General features: G+C 41.2%; 1 protein-coding gene across 1 annotated transcript in view; it reads right to left on the bottom strand.

Moving 5' to 3' along the window:
- The window catches only part of MTMR8 (myotubularin related protein 8), a 37,917-nt gene extending 16,439 nt beyond the window's left edge, over window positions 1-21,478 (bottom strand). The window contains exons 1-7 of the mRNA XM_081179321.1: window positions 20,903-21,478; window positions 14,348-14,470; window positions 13,142-13,304; window positions 6,114-6,271; window positions 3,983-4,111; window positions 2,077-2,211; window positions 1,086-1,218 (exon numbers count right to left, since the gene is read on the bottom strand). Coding sequence (XP_081035447.1) covers window positions 1,086-1,218; window positions 2,077-2,211; window positions 3,983-4,111; window positions 6,114-6,271; window positions 13,142-13,304; window positions 14,348-14,470; window positions 20,903-20,926 — 865 coding nt within the window. The 5' untranslated portion in view covers window positions 20,927-21,478. The remainder of the gene's footprint in view (window positions 1-1,085; window positions 1,219-2,076; window positions 2,212-3,982; window positions 4,112-6,113; window positions 6,272-13,141; window positions 13,305-14,347; window positions 14,471-20,902) is intronic.
- Between the last annotated feature and the right edge of the window lie 509 nt (window positions 21,479-21,987).

Consider the following 21,987-nt stretch of genomic DNA (forward strand, 5'->3'; position numbering starts at 1 on the left):
CTGATTTAAAAGGCATGTTAACTGAGAAGCAAAAATTGTGTTTTTAATAATCTCTTGGGAGCCACTCACAAGTGGCTGGGGCAACCCAGTCAGCTGGGTGGTATATAAATAAAATAATAATTACTAATATTAATATTATCAGGTTATGTGCTTCGCTTAAAAAAAAAATTTGCAGATTCCTAAACTTCATTCAAGCATGGATTCCAGGGCAGTGTGCATAAAAATTCTAAATATCAATACAATATTAAAATAATAAAAATGAGATGGGAATAAAATCTGAGGAATATTAATCCAAAACGAAGTGGCAAAAGGAGTACACACCATTCGTCCCTTCTGTGGGAGGGTATGCCAAATCCAGGGCAAAACCACCAAGAAGGCCCTATCCTTTGCAGATGCATAATGCATCTCTCCAAGAGATGGAACTCACGGATATGAAAACCTTAATGCTTGGGCAGGCTGGAATGGAAAGAGGCACTCCATCACTGCTATGTACCAAAGGTGAAAAGCCTTTGGGGCATCCAGTCACCTCACAAGGTATCCTCCAAAGTGGAAACACAAACTTGTGTGCAACAAAGTGCCATCAGGTACCATTCTGATTCAGCTGGCAGCTTGTGAGAAGTGACAGAAAGCCAGCTTATTCACCCTGCATGATCAGATTTCCCTTGGTGATATCATGACTGGGGAGAATCCTGTCTCCAAACAGCTTGGCCAGGAATGATTCGACCCTCCTCCTCCATATAAAGAAGTTGGTCACTTCTGATTTCACAAGGAGGACTCTGAACTCTGCAGCTCAAATAGTTCAAACCCTCCTTTCTCAATGTGCTTTAAAATTAAAATGCAGGTGTTTATCCCCCACCAGCTTTCATCTCTCTAAATATTGCTTTTTAGAGCAAGCTGTAACACCAGCAAGCCACTTCAGCAAGCCGGGAGAGCTGCCAGGTTATTTACTCTCCTAATCTCTTGCCTGTCCCACACCTGCAGAGTACACAGGCTCCTGTGTCTACAATAATTGCCTGTCTTGCAGCAACGTAGCTCAACAGGTGATCATCGCAAGTGGCCAGCCAAAATAAAAAAACCAAACACACCTTCCAGTAGCTTCTGCAGGCTGCTCCTCATAACATGGATGTTTTCGATACCAATGAATTTAAAACGAATGTTGTCGTAGTTATCAACATTCTCATAACCCTTTCCAGCAGCTCGGTTGGCCATGGCATTCAGCTGGAAAAATTGGGTAGCAAAAAATGATTATGCACAGCCCTTTCTGATACATACACACCCACCGGCCCTCTTTAGCATTATTTGAAAAAGTAACTTAAAAAGTGGAATTCTTCCTATATACAGTGTGGTGTCTCACAAAAATTTCTAAGACAGAAACCAGAACATTATCAGAACTGCAAGGCTACAATCCTACCATAATGTTTTCCTCTTTCCCCTAGGGATGATAAGTATTAAATGATGCATCATTGTCAGTATTTTTTGCCACCTGCTGCAAGTAGCAGCCAGTTAAGAAGAGATAAATCTGCCTTCCCTGACTTGGTGCCTTCCATATGCTTTGGACCATAACTCCCATTGTGCAGGCTAGGGTTAATGGGAGTTTCTGCCCAAAACATCTGGACAGCATCGAGTTGCAGAAGGCTGATTTAAAAGGCATACTAACTGAGTAGCAAATATGAAGTGACTGGCAGATCCTTTTGTGCATGTGTGAGAAGCATCAGTAGTGTCAAGAGCTGGTAACGCTTTTTCCGCTGACGGCCACATTCCCTTGCGGATAATCTGTTGTGGGAGGTACATGCAGTGGTGGGCTGGGAAGAACAAAATGTGAGCAGGTCACACTCTTCTCTATCTTTTTGCCAACCTCTTTCCTCTCCTTTCCCTCCTTCTTACCACCTGCAAGAAGTTAGCCCAAGGTCCACATGAAGCAGTCCAAGGACTATGTAAGGCCCACCCATGAAACTAGGAAAAGGATGTCATGATTCTCCTCCCTAGCAGAATCCCTTTATGGCCACACTGTGTTTAGGCAATGTCAAAGTCAGAGTGTTGACCACACAAGTGTCCCCAGATCCCATGAAGTGATACCTTTGGCCTTGTGTCTACAACATACATGAAGGGACTTCCTGGATTGGCTTCCCTAAGTGCTTGCAGCAGCTGTTCATCCTCTGGGCAACGAGCACTTAACCCAGACAAGGGCTGACTACAACGGCATATTGCAGCCTGAAAGACACAAGAGTATGTCACGTGTAGCAGGTAAGAAGTTCTCCAGCACAGAATTGTGCAGTAAGGCACCTGCTTTTCTCCACCCACAACTTGCAGATAGAAGCAGCAGTGTATTAAGCAATTGCCTTGGTCTACCAACATGCATAAATATTATGAGAGAAACTTTTATGAGAGTATACAGAAGTGACACAATTGTGGGGAGGGAAACCAACTTATCTTTTAACAGCTGTTTGAAGTTTATCTGGCCTGCCAATGTTTAGGAGGGTTAGGAGAAACAGCTTTAATTCCAAGAATACCTCCTTTTGGATGAGACAGTGCCTTTTGTGAAATGAGATCATCACCATCATATCCATTTACTTTTGATCATCATTCTTCTCCCAAACCAGTGCCAATGCTGAATAACCAGAATACTGGCATGAAAACGCATATACCACCAACCAAGGGAAGTTCCCCCAAAATGCAGTAACAAAATAATTCTGTCCATATTTGAACCTAGGGCACTGCAAGGACAGCAAAGTTAAAAGCTAAATGCTCAGCATTTTATTCCACAATGAGAACCAGTGCCATTTAAATCAGGCCAACAATGAATAAAAGAGGGTTCTCTGTTGCAAGCTATTTCCTGTTTCAAAAAGCTGAGATTAGCAGAATTGAAATATAATTAGCTGAACATTGCCCAACATAACCAGATCTGTAGTTTTCAAGAAGAAAAATGCTGTTCTGAATTGATCTGAATGAAGTGTTGCCACTAAGTTCTGTGCAAAATGGAACTGGGTAAAAGAGTTTCAGGTGAGACCAAGAGCAGAAACTTACTGCTGTCCATGGGGTTTCCCATAAAGAGATTCTGGCAAGGCCCCCACTGAGTCACCACAAGGCCAGAGCCAAGGCATCTGTGTGCACTGAAGACTTCACCAACACTTGCAGGCTGAGTGTGTATAGCCAGGAGCTGGTTCTCCCCATCAGTTCTGCATTGTCTCCCTAGGACAATGTGGGGTGTGTATGGAAAAGGAGACACCAAAAAATTGCTGTACATGCCTCAGTCAGCCAAGAGCTAATAGTCATCAGGAGCCAGTAGTTGCTGAACCATCTAACTTTACTCATTTCACCTCCACATCCCCTCCACAAATTGTGGATGAAACAACACTGGAAAATCACAATTCTGGGCTCCTGATTTTAGGAGTCCAGTTTAAAACTGAAATAATATTTAATTTTAAGAAGCTGCTTTTCCTCATCTCTTCTCTAAATGAAATTTTGAAAAAGAACATCTAGTCAATTTAGGATGGGCTCCCCAAAACTGGGCAAAATAATTTTGGCCATGCTATGTTGTAAAGCAACAAATCATGGCCAAAATTATTTTGCCCAGCCACTTCTGTAAAATGTTGCCAAGAAGTCATATGGTATGGTAGAGGAAGAGAGAAGACATGAGCAATATTTACATGTGTTTAAAATGTAAAGCTAAAATAGTTTCAAGGTAGCAATTTCAGTACAAGAAGACAAGATTGCCCTCTGCATCAATAAGAATTGTCTAAGGCTTGATCTATCCTAGCGGTGGGGAACCTGTGGCCCTCTGCATGTTGCTGGACTTCAGCTCCAAATATTGATACTGATCAAGGAAGATGGGACCTGTTGTCCAGTAATGTCTGGAGAGCCATTGGTTCCCCACCCCTAGTCTACACATACAGCACAATCAGGTTGAGTCCCGAAGAAGACGACGGGATTGACTATGGAGGAAGACCAAAACCCCATGAAAAGCAGAGCATGTGTTACTAACATTATTCTCTTTGTAGAAGTAGGAAAGTGCTGGTATCCGACCCCGGCTTCGAAACTTTGAGCTCCCCAGCACCGTTGCCCTAGTAGCTGCTTTAGGCACCACTAGATCTGGAGAGTATGTGCTGCAAACCTAAGATACAAAAAGAAACTCAACATTGATATTAAAGCTAAGTCAGCTGCAAATGTGTGAAGGTGTTTAGCAGTATTTGTTCAGAATCAGCAGGAGTAAGATACTATTGCTACAAGCAAGCAAGCATGCCCCCAACACACCCATTCTAAATTGCTCTGACTGACAGAACGCACAGCATTACTGCTCATTATGATCTAGAAGAGAGGGACCTTTCTGCAAGTTCCCTGGACATGTAAGGTCAGTTTGATTAACAAGTCAGACCTTTTCAGTTGTAGTTTCACTGTTGTACAATTTCCCAGGGAAAGCTCACCAAAGCCCAACAGTAACTGTTTTCAGGAGATGTGTTACAGGACCCTTTTATGTGTGGTTTGTTTCAACAGTTTTTTACAGAATGCAAGGCTAGAGAGAAGAGTAGGTTTTCTCCCTGACCTTGTACTGTTTCTCATAGATTATTATCTCCTTAATACACCTTATTGCAATGTAGCAACACAAAAGCTTGTATCCCAAAAACAAGTGATGCATAATTAGTTCAGTTTTATCCTTCCTTAACATATCCAGCCTTATTTTATAAAATTATGGGCCTTTTCCAAATGGCTTTCCAGCCTTCCTGAGCCCCATCCATGGGATGTCCAAATCACTTAAGACATATTTAACCAAGTTAAGAGTAAAGGGAAAATAGAAGGGGTTTTAGGGTTGGTTTTCTTTTTTGAGATTCTTTGTCTGCTGCCCCCAGAAATCAAAGGTTCCACCTCTGTACTTTCAGCATTCAGCTTCATTCTATTGGCCCACATCCATTCCATCACTGCCTCCAAGCACTGGTCTAACACCTCACCCGCCTCTCCTGATCCAAAGGGAACAAAGAGATAAAGCTTGGTGTCATCTGCATATTGATGACGTGTCACTCCAAATCTCATGACAACAGCTCCCAGAAAATTCAAATAGATGTTAAACAACAACAACAACAATAATTTTATTATTTATACCACGCCCATCTGGCTAGCTTTCCCCAGGCACTCTGGGCGGCTTCCAACTGAATATTAAAAACAATACAGTGTCAGACACTAAAAACTTCCCTAAACAGGGCTACCTTCAGATATATTCTAAAAGTCAGATAGCTGTTTATTTCCTTGACATCTGATGGGAGGGTGTTCCACAAGACGCACACCACTACCGAGAAGGCCCTCTGCCTGGTTCCCTGAAACCTCACTTCTCGCAGTGAGGGAAACGCCAGAAGGCCCTCAGCGCTGGACCTCAGTGTATGAGATGAACAACGGGGATGGAGATGCTCCTTCAGGTATACTGGGCCAAGGCCATTTAGCACTTTAAAGGTCAGCACCAACACTTGGAATTGTGTTTGGAAACGTACTGGGAGCCAATGTAGGTCTTTCAGGACCGGTGTTATATGGTCTTGGCAGCCACTCCCAGTCACCAGAGTATGGGGGATAAGATGGAATCCTGCAGGATACCAGAGAACAACTGTCATGGTGCTGAACAGTAGCCTACTTTCTGGAAATGGACCTGGAGGTAGGAGCAGAGTTACTGAAATACAGTGCCCCCAACCCTTACCTCCCTGAGCTGCCTCAAAAGGATACTATGGTCAACAGTATCAAAAACTGCAAAAAGATCAAGGAGTAGGAGCAGGGACACAGTCTCCACATCTCTCTCCTGATAAATGTCATCAACTAGGATGACAAAAGCTGTTTCAGTGCCATGACCAGGTCTGAAGCTGGAAGGGATTGGATCCAAGCAATCAGCTTCCTTTGAGCATGCCTGAAGCTGGACTGCCAACACCTTCTCAAGCACTTTGCCCAGAAAAAGGCATATTTGCCACTGGAAGATAGTTGGTATTCTTTTGCTTATTTATATCCTGCCTTTAAGGATATTCATCTTTTGAAGCAGCTCACAAGTAAAATAAATAATACATGAACAAAATTAGAATGAAAAATGTAACAAGCCATTGGAATGAAACACTGCATTAAGCTGCCGTCTGAACAAGAATTACCTCGTAGTCTTTGTTAAAATCGGTTATTTCCCAATAGTCATTTGGAATCCCCATGCGCTGGTAGTCTACTTTGACATCTATCAGCTTCCAGCCCATCTCCCGGTTCTCTTTGGGCATTTTGGGATTGTAAGAGAATGCATAAAGCTCTTCCGGTTTCACTAGAGCACAAAAACAATTTTGAAAGAGGAAAAAGATAAGTGATTGTGTAAGCCAGAATCCTTCATAAATCACAGGTACACATACACACACACACAAGTGGAATCAAGAGTAGGGATGGATTACTCTGCAAATGTGCTCTGCTTGGTTACTTGTTTTTCCAGTTTTAGGCTCAGCGTGCTTTATTTATGCTTTTTTAAAATAGATAAATAAATGTACCATTTTTAAATGGCATATGCTTTTCTTTTCAAGTCAGCACAAAATCTGTACTCATTTTTTTGGCAATTCCCCTAATATAATTCCTTTCTATGGGGTCTGGGTGGGGACAGTTCATTCACTATTATACATATTTTTGCACACATGTTCCTCTAACATATGCTTTTTATATATACACATTTTGGGTGGGAAAACTGCATTACAAAAAACTGCATCACAATTCAGAGAAGTGTGAATTTAAAAGGATAACTGTGTTTTGGTTTAGAAGGTGTGAATTAGGTAAAATAGAATCACAGAACTGTCAGGTTGGAAGGGACCCTGAGGATCATCTAGTCTAATCCCAATGCAGGAATATGCAGCTGTCCCATATGGGAATCAAACCTGCAACCTTGGTATAATCAGCGCCACACTCTAACCAACTGAGCTATCCAGCTGATGTTTGAGCTGTAGCAGTAAAACAGAACAAATTTCTCCTCTATCCTCATTGAGAGGTTTCCTTTGTGTTCAGTTTTGTTCCAATTTCAGATTTTGTTTTAACAGCCTCCCCCAGCCTTGGGGGGAAAAGCCCTTAAATTACTAATTCACACGGCATTTACCAATGTTCCCTCCTATTCATCTACATATACATATGATTGTCCATTCCACTGTTAAAAGAAAGAACAAACTTTCATGAAGCTTCTGCGACAGGTTGAATGGGAGGTACATGGTTTTTAGGTGCCAAGAAAGAATATTTCTATTTGCCCAGGCCTTTAGGCTCCTTCTCAAAACCAAACCAAACCACTGATACTTTTATTGTTTATTGTTGTTAAAATTTTGGTGCTCTGTGAGGTTATTTTGCTATTTCATTGTATTTTAAAGTTTATAAGTTTTTATTGTGAAAGACCCATGGATATATTTTAGACTAGCATTATTATTATTATTAATCACCATCACCATCATCATCCAATTTCCCCCCAGTCTGGGAATTGTAGTGGCTTATAGATGAAAATACAAAAACACAGATAAAATAGAAAAAAGCTAAACCCTAAATTCTACACTTAAGCAGGAATATCCAGCTGCACAAAAAGAAGATGGGGGACATCTGGATTGTACACAGAAAGGATCTAGGGATCCTCGTAGACTACAAATTTAAAATGATACAACAGTGTGATGCAGCAGCAAAATAATTAACACTATTCTACGCTGTATCAAAAGAAGTCTCTTGTTCAGCTCAAGAACAGTAACAGTACCACTCAAGTCGTCAAGTCAAGTCCTTTTATTACGGTCAATGACCGCGATAAAGTATCAAAAAATAGTACCACTCTATTCTGCCTTGGTCAGACCACATCTGGAATACTGTGACCAGTTCAGGGTGCAACTATTTAAGAAGGATGACAAGCTGAATGTGAGCAGAGGAGGCAACCAAGATGATCAAGGGCCTGGAAACCAAACCTTATAAAGAACGGTTGAGGAAGCTGGGTATGTTTAGCATGTAGAAGAGGTGATGGAGAGGAGATATGATAGCCACTGTCAACTGTCTAAAAGGCTGTCACTTGGAAAATGAAGCAAGCTTGTTTTTATCCTGCTCCAGAGGCTAGGATGTGAATACTGGACTCAAGTTATAAGAAAGAGATTTCAGCTAAACAAGAGGAATAACTTTCTGATTGTAAGAGCTAGTCAACAGTGGAATGGACTTCCTTGGAAGGCTGTGCACTCTCCTTCATAGAAGGTTTTTAAGCAGAGTTTGGATCTGTTATGCATGGTTTAGCTGAGATTCCTGCATTGAGGGAGTTGCACTAGATGACCCTCAGGTTCCCTTCCAAATCTACAATTCTATGGATGTGCAATAACCCCAAAAGATGCCTTTGTACATATATGACCAAAACCTGTAGGTAGCCACATTGGTCCTTTGGAGATGAAGTCAAACATAAAAGCATTTATAGTACTTTTATCATCAGAGGTTAAGAAAGCTTTGCAGACCCTTCTGGTGAGGCAGACATTTGACATTATCAAGATTTCTGTTCCCTCATACATAGTACAAGGTCAGAGGGGGCGGGATACCTTGCTCTTTTCTCTGGGAAGAGGCTTGTTTTGGTTTTATGTTTGCATTCAACAAGAGCCAAAACAAATCCAAGGTTTCAGCCCACAGGGATCATATTCTCAGCCTAACTCCAATCTTAGTGTAGAATGTGAAAACATGTAACCTTGCTGATTAGGACCAACCAAATAAGTCTCCAAAAAAGAAAAGAAGGAAAATGGGAATAAGCAAACTTTTGCTGGATGTTAAAGAGGGAAAAAAGAACCAGGGAGAAGACATCCAGCTTGTGGGCTTCCCAAAGGCATCTGCTTGGCCACTATGAGACAGGATGCTGGACTAGAAAACCATTGGCTTGATCCAACATGTTATTCTTATGTTTTTGGGAAGCAATATGCAGAATTAATTAGATTAGGCTCATGTTGCACCAAAGACTAATGAAACAGGCAGCAATGGCTGCTCTCCCTTGGAAATCAGAAAAACAAGCTGTCATTCTGTGGTGTTTCTAGCACTAATTGGAACACCTGGGTTTTGCTGCTTGTGTGTAGGTGCAAAGTTGATCATGTGGGTGCCTGAAACTATCAAGTTAATGCAAAATGCAGCAGCTTGGCTGTTCACTGTGCAAACATATCACCATCTTATTGCACCACTGCTTTAAAAAATTGAACGCAAGTGGAGGAAAGATCCAAATGAATGCAATCAAACACTGGTAAGGGCTCATCATTGAGCCTACCTAGTGGCAGTGAAGGCAGAAAAGAAGGCATACTATGCTGACTCCATTGCATCCTTATTATGTCATCTGGCAGAGCTTTTCCGGGTTGTATGGGGCCTTTTATAGGCTGGCCCAAAGGAGGTGATAGAACCAACAGTAGCTCACTATGACTTGTTTGCAAAGCATTTTGAGGATAAAATTGCTTGCATCCACCAAGACCTTGACTCTGCTGTTATAGCAGATGGCTCTCATGGGGTGTCTAGAGCACAGTCTAGTCCTGTTGTGTTGGATGAGTTTCAGTTGGTAAGGCTTGAGGATGTGGACAAGGTGCTAGGATCAGTCAGGGCAACCACTTGTGCTCTAGACCTTTGCCCCTCTTGGCTGATAAAAACCAGCAGGGAGGGAACAGCTGGCTGGACCAGAGAAGCGATGAATGCATCCTTCCGAAAAGGGGTGGTCCCTGCCTGTTTGAAGGAGGCAGTGGTAAAACCACTCCTTAAGAAACCTTTCCTGGATTCAGAAAACCTAACTAACTACCGGCCAGTTGCTAATTTCCCTTTTCTGAGCAAGGTTCTGGAATAAGTGGTTGCAGACCAGATTCAAGCACTTTTGGAAGAAATTGATTTTCTGAATCCATTTCAATCAGGGTTTAGGCCCAGTTTTGGCACAGAAACTGCTTTGGTTACCCTGTATGATGACCTCTGTCGAGAGCGAGACAAGGGAAACATGTCCCTGTTTATTCTTCTCGACGTCTCAGTACCATCAACCATAGTATCCTTCTGGAGCAACTGTCTGAACTAGGAGTGGATGGCACTGCTTTGTGGTGGTCCAGTCCTACTTGGATGGTCATTCCAAGAGGGTGTTGCTTGGGGAATGCTTTTCAGCCCTGTGGAATCTTCAATGTAGGGTTCCACAGGGCTCAATCACATCCCCCATGTTGTTAAACTTCTACATGAAACCGCTGGATGGGGTTATCTGGAGGTTTGGAGAACTGTCAGCAGTATGCAGATGACACTCAGCTCTATTTCTCCTTTACAACTGCAGGTGATGCAGTGGAAGTGCTGGACTAGTGTCTTGCCTTGGTAATGGACTGGATGAGATCCAACAAACTGAGACTCAATCCAGATAAGATTGAGGCACTGTTAGAGGGTGGTTCCCTAGACCAGATGGGTGGGAGGTCGCCTGCTCTTGATGGGGTTACACTGCCTGTGAAGGAGCAGGTTCATAGCTTGGGGATACTACTGGATCCTTTGCTGTTGCTCGAGGCTAAGGTGGTCTCAATGGACCGGAGTACCATCAGTGGTCCAGCTATGCCCCTATCTGGACAGGGATAGCCAAACTACTATTGTCTATGCTCTGGTAACCTCAAGGTTAGATCACTGCAAGGCATTATATGTAGGACTGCCTCTAAAGGGTTTGGAAACTTCAACTACTGCAGAATTCAGTGGCCAGGTTACTCACTGGAGCAAGACAGTTTGAGCAAAAACATTCCTTTTTAACCAGGCCTTTGGTTGATTTGACTGACATCCTATGCCCTTTTAAAATGTGTTTTTTGGGGGGTGGCTTATTGGGTTGTTGTTATTTTGATTACACATTTTGTAGTTTATATTTGGATTTTGTTCTGCGAACCACCCTGAGACTTCCAGGAAAAGGCGGTATATAAATTCAATAAATAAATGTATAAAATTTCACTGACTGCCCATTAACTACTGAGCCAAGTTCCAAGGGGCTGGTACTTTTACACAAAACTTTATACAGCTTGGGAGTTGATTCCTAAAACAGGATCTCATCTCTTATATCCCTTATATCCTCTGCAGGAGAAGGCATTCTGCAGATACCATCTCAGCAGGTCTGCTCCATATAATGTAGGAAGTGGGACTTTAATGTGGCAGCATCTACCCTTTGGAACTCCCACCCATTACTTATCAGACAGATGCCGTCTCCACTGGTCCCTACTGAAGACCTTCCTTTTTCAGTTATTACTGTTAAATTACAATGAGATGCTTCACAGGAAGCAATTCATAAAGAAACTGAAATAAATAAATATGTTTGCTTATCATCTGAACCTGATAACCTCATCTGCCTAGAACTGTTACAGCAAAATGATGCTCTTGGGTTTGCTGGGAAAACATGGTAGCTCTCTGAAACATTGTCAAACTCAGTGACAGCTTTGAAATTCAAACAGATCAACAATAACTCACTCCCTGCCTTTTCACTCCCTGCCTTTCCAGGCCTCCTTCCTTTCCGTTGCAAAATGCAAATCCAATCGATAACTTATCCTGTTGACTCTCAAGTAAGCAGATTCTCCAGAGACAGATTGGTCTCTGCCAGCATCTGATAAAATAGTCAGATTGCCAAACAGGTAATCTTCAACCGTCAGTCACCCACTAGTGAATAATGAGTAATTATTTGTGCTCTGCTGAGGAAAGACAGTGTGGGATTCTGTGGAGGTACTGAACCACAACAAAACTATGGGTATTCAAGCACAAAAGAAACAAAAACCACGATGCCCTAAATTAGAGAGAAAATGGAAGCTGCTGGCAGGACTCTCTAATGCAGCCCGCCCCCCAATCTGGTACTCTCCACATGATTTCGATTCCCATCAATTCCCATCAGCCCTGTTCTGGATGGAACTGATGGGAGATGTAGTCTAAGTCACCTGGAGGACACTAGGTTGAGGAATGCTGCACGTGAAAGGTATTCTAATCTCAACAGTGTCAAATACTGACCCAAGGAGCTTCATCAGGCCTATGCAGGGTCCCCAATACAGCCTGTAGGATTTCTTCCAGATCCCACACAAATTGCTCTGTCTTCGAAGGTGAGGAAGCCAGCTCATCCATGGCCCATTATTACATGCAATAAGGTATTAAGTGCAGATAATTTTTTTCTGTTATCATATAGGTCCTATAAACGCTGAAACAGTATCTATTTTTTCCAGTTTTAGTGACTAGAGTAGGGTTGCCATATGTCCTCTTTTTCCAGGACACATCCTCCTTTCCATGGGTATGTAAAACGAGAGTCGTTATAGCAATCCATAGTTAAAAGTAGAAGTCAGCAAATGTGTTCTCTTTTTTGCTCTTAAAAATATGATTCTAAAATGAAACTGATAATGTAATTGATCACCACACAATCCAGGCACTTTTCCCTCTCAACAATAACTACTTTTGAGGGTTGCTTTGTGGTTTATTATGGATTTCATGTGTTTTATTTTCATGTGTGCTTGTGCTCTTAAATACATTGTAAGTCACTTGGAAAGCTTCTTTGTGCGACAAGCAACTAACAAATTTAATTACTACCCACCAACATCAAATCACTGCAGAAATCTTTTAAGCAGAATACAAATACTCTTGACTAGCAATCAGGAACCTGCAGCCCTCCAGATGTTGCATGGCTACAGTTCCCATCATTCTTGACCGGCAGGGACTGATGGGAGTTAAAGTCCAAAAACTTCTGGAGGGCCTCAGGTTCCTACTTTAGAGGGCCAAAAGATATTTTTTTTAAGCTTTAAAGACAATTTTAATCTATACAAACACCAAAACAAAATTAATGTTTTAATTATTACCAACATCCTGAGAGGAGAAAATGCAAAGTATTTCCACTCTTTTAACAGCGATGGAAACAGCTGGAGCTATTGATGCTTTCCTTTCTTCCTGTCTGGTTTAACAAGAGCTCAAAGTTCAATAACCAAAGCTCATCATCAACAAGCACTTGCATTGCCAGGGTATGAAATATAGGAATCAGACCATTGGTGTATCCACTCAGTACTGTCTGCCTTGGCTGGCAGTGGAAATCCAGATAGACAGGTGTCATTTTTTGCATACCTGGAGATGCCAGAGATTGAACCTGAAATCTCTGTCATGCAATGCAAGTATTGTATCACTAAGCTAAGTTCCTTCCTTCATATGGAAGCAAACTGCACTTTCCAAGTACCTGGTTGAGAAAGTTTCAGCAGGGAAGTGTAGACTTCATGGCAGTCCCGCTCATGACCAATAATAAAGTGAGCAACACGAAAATTCTTGCAGTGAATAAGCAGTGGACAGCCAGATGCGGTCAGAGGCAGTTTCTCCACAGTAGCAATATGGTGGTGGAGAATCTGTAAAAAAAAAGAGGAAGAAAGCTTAGAGGGTCAATACTGACTGCAGCTTAAAAAGCCATTCTGACTGAATTCTAACTGAAACTAGAGACTATTTACATTTTAGAAAAACCAAATACTCAGTATTTATGACTGAGAACTACATCTTGTCATGAAAGATGTAATTTTACTTCTAGAAAGTTAAATCTCTCAGTTATGCCATCATACACCATAGGAACACTATTGTTTACTAAGATGCTTAATTTCATAAGCATGAATTAAATCTCAGCTGGTACAGATACGTTGAATCAGGCTCATAAACAGCTACTTTCCTGGGGCGAGTGTCTACAGGCAGGGGTGCTTTATAGGAGTAGATTCTCTTTTACTTTGAAGGCACAAATGACTAAGATAGGGATGTGTGGGCAGGAAAACTGTGGGCCAGATGGGGGAATTGCAGACAAAAAATGTTGTATGACTTATTTGCTAGCCTGCTTTAAGATTTTCCTTTTCATGAAATAAGATTAACATAGTGCGAGAAAAAATATGAAAAGGAAACTATTAATTGGGGTAGGTGGGTGTGTACTTGTTGCAGTATGGAGATACCATTTTGGTAATGCAAAGTTGAGCAAATGTTGCTTAAATTTTATAGTTGCAAACTTAAGTCCTCAGCCAATTGATGTTTATCTCTAACAATTGCTATGGGCTTAATATCATGTTAAAAACATTACCAACAACACTATAGAAACAGTATCAGAGGAAGTATGCTCCTGAATACTAGTTGCTGAACAACAAGCTGTGCTATTGCCTTCACAGATCGCTTCTGGCTTCCAATACACATTGAAGAAACTGCTGATGGTGCTGGACCACTAGCGCTGCTTTTATCCATATGCTCATGAAATGATCACCAGACAAATCCTGAACACATCATAGTACATTAAAAGCTCTGAACAAATTAGGCTTGTTAAATAGACACATGGACATCAATACAGCCCTTTAGGTCACAAGACACCCCCAACCTGTCTCCCAGTGCTCAGCAAGAGAGTTACACTGCACTCTGACATTACCCATGTTTCCTTTCGAACTTCAGCCGAAGCATCTACGTAGATTAAATGTGTTGCAGTCAGGTACAGTGTTCCATTTGCTGGCTTTCTGTTGGTGTAACGATCTAGTAACTTGACATTTTCTACCTGTAGGGTAATAATAAAAGGAAGAGTGCCAGGGGATGGGCATTAGTTTAGAACATTTCTAAAATATCTGCAGTACACCAGATAAGTTGTAGAACGTAAAAGTCATCTGCGCTGCCCAGATAGGGTGCACACTTGTGAGATTTAATGTTATCAATTCCCATCATTTTTATTTCATTTTTAAATTGTTTTATTTCATTTTTAAATTAAATACAACATATAAAAAGTGGTTTTAAAGAAAAGTGGAGGAAAAGAGAGCAAAAAGAGATATAGTATATCATTATAACTGTTAACAATTACAATTTTTAACCTACTGTATTTTGTATAATGGAGTTCCAAATTTCATTATACAGTGGTACCTCAGGTTACATACGCTTCAGGTTACAGACTCTGCTAACCCAGAAATAGTGCTTCAGGTTAAGAACTTTGCTTCAGGATGAGAACAGAAATCGTGCTCCAGCGGAGCGGCGGCAGCAGGAGGCCCCATTAGCTAAAGTGGTGCTTCAGGTTAAGAACAGTTTCAGGTTAAGAACAGTTTCAGGAAATATTAAAATTACAGTAGGGGTAACATAAAACCGGTGATGTAGAGATAAAAGTGGTAAAAAGATTCTGCAGAAGAAAACATTGGGATACAGCTCAAACCGTGGTGGAGGGAAGTCAGTTCAACAATACAGTATGAATTTAATGTCTTTGTTATGTGACTTTTTTGTGCCTTTGTATTTTGCTTTATTTCTTTCTTTTTTCCCCTTTTTTTCTTTTTTATCCTTTTTGGATTGTTTGTGGTCTTTTTTTTGGTGTATATGACAGAAATAAAATAAAAAGAATTTTCAAAAAAAAAGAAAAAAGAACAGTTTCAGGTTAAGAACAGACCTCCGGAATGAATTAAGTACTTAACCCGAGGTACCACTGTAATTGTTTATGCAAAGTCTATGTCTATAAGCAATCTTCTCATAGGTGGCAGGTGTAGTCAGGTCTTCGAACCATTTAATAAATGTACATAGGAGCCAACTCCTAGGGGCTGAGATCCCTTTTGCCCCCCTTGAAAACTTAGAAAGCACTGGACATTGTAAAAACGCATTTTAAAGAAACATTATCCTTATTAAATCTCCAAAAAAAAATCCTTTTCTATATAAACATGGTGGAATACAACAAATTCTAAATATTATTTTTTGTTTTATGTCATAATTTAAGGTCCACTAACACCCTTGGTATAAGAGTTAAAAAGCTCTCCCATTGTCTAGGCCATATAAGTACCTCCAGTTCTTTATTCCATTTATTTCTTAACATCTGCATATCAAATTGATTTATTGATAACAAATAACTATAAAAAGTAATTGTGGGTTTTTTTAGTTTTAAAATATTTAACCAGTTCTTCTAGTATCTCAGGTGTCCCAGAAGCTGAAAATGCTACTGGTCCAAACAAAGTAGCATAGTTAACAAATGTTGTAGCTGTAAATACTGCCATTGGGTTGCATGCAATAGCTACTGTTTATCTTGTAACACAGTGTATGTTAAAATTCATCATCTATCAGTTGATCCGAAGTCAATATGCCCACTTCCATCAAATTTTTCCACATCACCATCTTTCCCCCAATTTTTAAAGGGGTCAAATCCTATTTTTTAAGACACTGCATTCCACAGCTCTCAGACATAATTGTTTCAAGAGATACCAGAGTTCTAATGTATTTTGATCCCAATACTATCCACCCAACCAAAGATGCTATGTATGGTATATTCCAAAGTTGCCCACTTCAGAAAATTAACACCAATTGTTAGCTTCTAGTATTTAATTCTTTTGTTTATTTCTAAACCTCATACTACTATTCCTCTGTTGATGCAAATGATAGATGCCTTTAGTAAAATATCAAGATACTCTATTAACTGGTCCAAATCGGAATTGATGCCTATAGGTGAAAATTTGCTTGCCCAAATCAATTTTGTATTTGTACCAAATCTTATCAAATCTTTAGGTATGTCTATGCCAAAATATATCTCAATTAGTAACATGCAATATAATTAAAATATAGGGAGAGGTTTATTCAGATATTGATAGATGAGAGTCATTAAACCTCACCATTTGGGGAAAAGTGAATGCTCTCAAAATGAACATTATTCTCAGATTAATTTATATTCTGACAGGATCCCAGTTCATATACAGTATCTGGAAAATATGTTCAGAAAATAAATTCTTTGCTTAGAAAATTTCTATGGAGTTATTCAATTCCAATAACATCTTTATAGAAAATGCAAATCAAGGGGGGAGGATTCATATTCCGAATGTGGAGTTTTATCACCAAGCTTATTTACTTTCAAGCATTCAACATTAAATGAGAATGCTTTGGTCTGAACACCAGGTTTTTAATTATTGAGCATATGGAAACAGCATTATTATTATCATTCAGCATAGATACTCATATTCCAGGTGGGGAACCAGTTGCAACAACCATTCACCTGATCACCCGTGATGAGGAAAATAATGACTTTTAGGCAAACAAGCAAGGAAGATTTTCTAAGTGCAAATAGTGTTAGCTCTCAACTCCTTTTCAGCACCTCATTGTGTTTGTAAGAACTCTATCCAAAAGAATCATGAGCCAGAGCTCTGTAGGAAACACTCCTACTAGCTTTGATAGCTCTTCCGCCAATGGCCTTGCTAGCCTGTGCAACAAAGAATGGATTTTTGGATCACTGGCAAAAGAGCTTCCAAGCACAAGTTCCTGCTGCTAGAGGACTCCTTGGTATACAGATAATACGAAAATAATCGAAGAGGAAATGGAGAGGATTGCAGCACAGCTGACTCTGGATTCATACTCAAAACAACCAACTTGTGACATATATCATATTTTAAGATGCCACAGTAGTGATAGCAACCGAGCCAGTGATCCCTCCTGTTTTCTCATCTGCAAAGTGAATATTTCATTAGTAGTGAACCTAGCCTAAAGAGAGAAATGCCTACCTGTTGAGCTTTTGGGGCTCAAGGTTAAGCAAATCACAGCTGGAAGCCTGCTTTTGTTACTTGCCTCACATTTTTGAGATGGGTCAGGTTATAAAGCTACATATATGAATTAAACAAGTACACTTCAGAATTTTCCTGCAACCTTGGCATTATCAACACCACCCTCTAACCAACAGAGCTATCCAGCATTAGCGTTGTCAAAAACATTAGAACTTTCATGCTTTCTATTTTAATATGCATTTGCACAGCTCAATGTTAGGACAGAAAGTCAGGATAGAAACTGTTGAATAAAAAATGCTATGGAGAACTAAATCTCTAGCTTTTTCTCTGCCATGTTAGCATGGTGCAGGCTAAGGAAAGAGCTTGTCATGTCCCCCATGCCTTCTGAAAGGCAACAGCCAGCAAAACAGGAAGTTGGAGTGTGGATGTAACAAGTTAAAAGGACACAGCAGCAGCAAGATGGCTAAGCCAAGAGATTCCTGATCCTGATATATGAATGACTCATTGGGACCCTTTCATGCGGCGTTTGCTTTTCTTATCTATTCCATTCAGATAAACCACTATTAGGTTAAAGAAAAATATTGCAGGTAGATTTCTTCATCTTAGGTAAGAGTACGATGCTTTAGTTAAAGAGACACCAACTTTTTAAAGTCATAAATATTTTAAAATGGGGGTGGCCAACTTGTGGCCATCCAGATGCTTCTAGACTACAAGTCCCATAATTTCTTATCATTGTCCATGCTAGTTGGAGCTGGTGTTTGCTTATCATTTCTCAGTGATGTTGCTTATCATTTCTCAGTGAAGAATGCCTAAACTATACAGTACAGTGGTACCTCTGGTTATGTACTTAATTCGTTCCGGAGGTCCATTCTTAACCTGAAACTGTTCTTAACCTAAAGCACCACTTTAGCTAATGGGGCCCACCACGCAGCTGCTGCGTGATTTCTGTTCTCATCCTGAAGCAAAGTCTTAACCTGAGGTACTATTTCTGGGTTAGCGGAGTCTGTAACCTGAAGCGTATGTAACCAGAGGTACCACTGTGAATGCTTCCATGCGCTTGCTAGATAATGTTCATTCCTGAATTCAGAGAATGCTCCAGCAAGTGCAAAACCCACTAAACAAAGTATTTTCTTCACATTCTTCAATATTCAACCAAAGACTTCAAAAGAAAAAGTTTTGGAGCAGTAAGTACAATTATGGATGTTGCTTTTAATTTATTATAGTTCTCGATTTAGTAGCATCTAAATTGCTGTGGAGCCAAGCAACTTTATCCTCAAATTGTTTAGCCATCTGGTTACAGCTGGCGACTGTGTACAGTGGTACCTCGGGTTACAGATGCTTCAGGTTACAGACTCGGCTAACCCAGAAATAGTACCTCGGGTTAAGAACTTTGCTTCAGGATGAGAACAGAAATCGCTTGGCGCCAGCGCAGCGGCAGTGGGAGGCTGCATTAGGTAAAGTGGTGCTTCAGGTTAAGAACAGTTTCAGGTTAAGAACAGACATCCAGAATGAATTAAGTTCTTAACCCGAGGTACCACTGTACTCCAAAGATCAACCCTTGCCTCATCAGAAATAACCAATCTCTGAACACGGAAAAGGTTTGCTGGATGGCTCCCTGAGGATGCAATGGAGGCAACGGAGTAGGATCCCTTCACGACCCTCACCACTGTGTTGAAGGTCAAATTATGAGCATGTGCTCAGTCAGCTCCCAATCAAGTTTTAAACCACTTGTGCTCCAGCCCTTGACCATTCCATTTCATCAACCACCATTCTTCAGTATACTAAGGAGTAAAACTGACTCCATAGCACCCAAGGGGGTACTCAGGAGTGAATTTGTCAAAAGACCCACGACTCACTATTCCATAGTGAAGCTATGACCTACAGTAAGCATTCCATAGTGAAGCCATTCTCTACAGTAAGCATGGGAACAGAGGTTACTGGCCACCTAGCATGCTTATATATTTACATAGTCTTATTTACATGGCTGATTTAAATACAGAAAAACTACAGGAAAAAGCACAGGAAAAAATGTGTAGTGAGTCCAAAAAGGCAATGATACGCAAGACTACGACATTTTTACACAAGCTCAAATGTTTGCAGAGTATCATGTCAACAAGCTAAATGAATAGATTAGTACATTTTACCAATCTGAATTTTGCTAATGAATTTCAATCTACCATTTAAGGTGCTAAAAGTGGGAAACATATTCTGCACATGCTCAGAATCCCTGTGAGATGCCTGCACAGTCTGGCACCAATTATCCCTGCTTTCAAGACCAGATTCTAGGACCAAGATCTCAAGAAGCCCACCTTATGTGGATAAGTGGCAAAGGTTGGGGAGCACCTTGGGAAGCAGGCTCAGGGTTTCAGTATGCATTAAGGGAGAACAATAAGCACACATTTATAGAAATATTATTATTTTCAGTGATGAGCTGAGCCATTTCCAAGACTTGTTGAAAGCATATTCCATTATGTCAATGCTAATCAATTCCAGTTCACCAGCAATAATGTAACATCTGAAAGATTATGGGAATGCACTCTATTACAAGCTCAAAAACTCTGAGATTACATTACACTGCATATAACTATGCTTCTAACCACTGCCCCCCTTCAACACCCCAACCAGCTGCTGAGACTAAGATCTGGGAGTCTGGAGCAAGGCTGGATGAGAATGAGAGTCTGATTAGGTTTTGTTGTGGGAGGAGGAAAACATCCTTAAGACTAACAATTCCTGTGTACAGGAAGGCCAGGTGGTGTTATCAAGACCTAACTCCACAGTTTAGCAATTCAGCAGCAGCCTCAAGGCTAGCATACAGTAATACTAGTGCTGTCTGGTTTGAAAAGGAAAACAAGGATTCCTGGCAGGCTTTAAATGGGTATCATCATCATTACTATTGCTACTACTATATCACTTAATGCTGAAACAGGCTTCTAAACGATATAAAAAGCACAAAAACCAGTCACACAAACATTTAATGTAAGCATTTGTAATTAAGATGCACAATAAAATAACCCCACTACATCAGTACGGGATATTATCATTACTGAATGATTTCTATTTTAAAGTTATGTATTTTAATAATGTTTCATTTTGCATATTCTACTCATTGGTATGTATGTTTATTTATTTTTTAGTATAGTGAGATTTTTTAAAGGGTTGTAGCACGCACCCTCCCGTCCTGGCCAAGCAAATAGGAGATTAGGGCATAAGACACCAGAAAGGCGAACATGAAATGCACTCTGCACGTGCTCAGGGACCCCTTACTTTACACTGCATATGGTTTACCAAAAAGGGGGGAGGGATGGGGGGGGGGAGAAGGAAATATCCACAACAGGCCTTCCTCACCATCTCCTCCTCCGTTATGTGGGGATGGGAAGGACTAGCTGAAAATTTGGGGGATGGGGGGGTGGCTGAAAAAGCCTCATGAGGAGGAATGGCCAGCACCTGCCACATTTCTCTATCACACACACATCACCCCTTACCTTGGGCGTCGTGATGTGCTCCATGGCTGAGGGAGGCCCACCCCAAAGCTGGGCACCTCTCCCCGGTTACCTCGCGGCGGAACCCTCGACCGAACCTTCCCCGCCCGCGCCGCGAAAAAGGAAAACAAAAAAAACCCGGCCTCTTCCTCAGAACCTCAGCCCCGTCTCTTCACCGAACCTCGCGAGATTCCGAGCCCGACGGAGGCCTGCTCCGTGGCCTGAAACCGCAAGCGCCATCTTGCGTAAGGGCACCGTTCACCACGCAACCGGCGGAGGAGAGGACCTCCACCAAGGCTTGAGTTCGAAACACGCCGCTTGGTAGTAGAGGCCGGGGAAAGAGATCCAGGGAGAGAAACACGTTAGTGCTATCATCATCATCATCATCATCAACAACAAATGATAATAGTACACAACTGGCTGTGGGGAAAATTGTGGCCTTTGCTGCGTTGCCTATTTATATTCCCAAATTTTCCCAAAATACGGAGCAGTCTTGAAAATAAGTGTAAACAGGTATCCGTCAATCAGAGAGCCCTGGCCCTATACACGTTTACATGGAGCGAGCAAGTCACATTGCACAGGATTGCAGGATAATGGTACAAGCCTAAGTATATTCACTCAGATACAGACTGCACCGAGTTCAAATTCAAAAACTATATGCATATGTGCAAGGTTGGAGGATTCAGGATGGATACAAGACAATACTTCTTCATGCAGTGCTTGGTTAAGCTATGGAACTCTCTGCCACAGGAACAGAGACAGCCCTCAACCTAGATTGTTTTAAAGGGGATTGGACAAGTTCATGGATGAGAGGGCTATCCATGGCTGCTAGCAGCGATGACTGTGCTCTATTGCCATAGTTGCCAGCAGCAATCCTTTTGAATACCAGTAGCTGGAAGCTGCAGGAAGGGAGAGTTCTGCTTTGTGCTTGGGTTCTGCTTGCAGGTTTTCCATAAAAGCATCTGGTTGGCCACTGTGAGAACTGTGGATGACATGCAGTCAAAGCTAACGATGTGTATTCTTGCTAGTTAACATGTGGTTAAGACCATAGAGCTGCACTGCTGATAGGCAGCCCATAGAAACAGGAT

The sequence above is a fragment of the Podarcis bocagei genome, assembly GCF_964188305.1.
Source record: "Podarcis bocagei genome assembly, chromosome: Z".
In the NCBI taxonomy this organism is placed as follows: domain Eukaryota; kingdom Metazoa; phylum Chordata; class Lepidosauria; order Squamata; family Lacertidae; genus Podarcis; species Podarcis bocagei.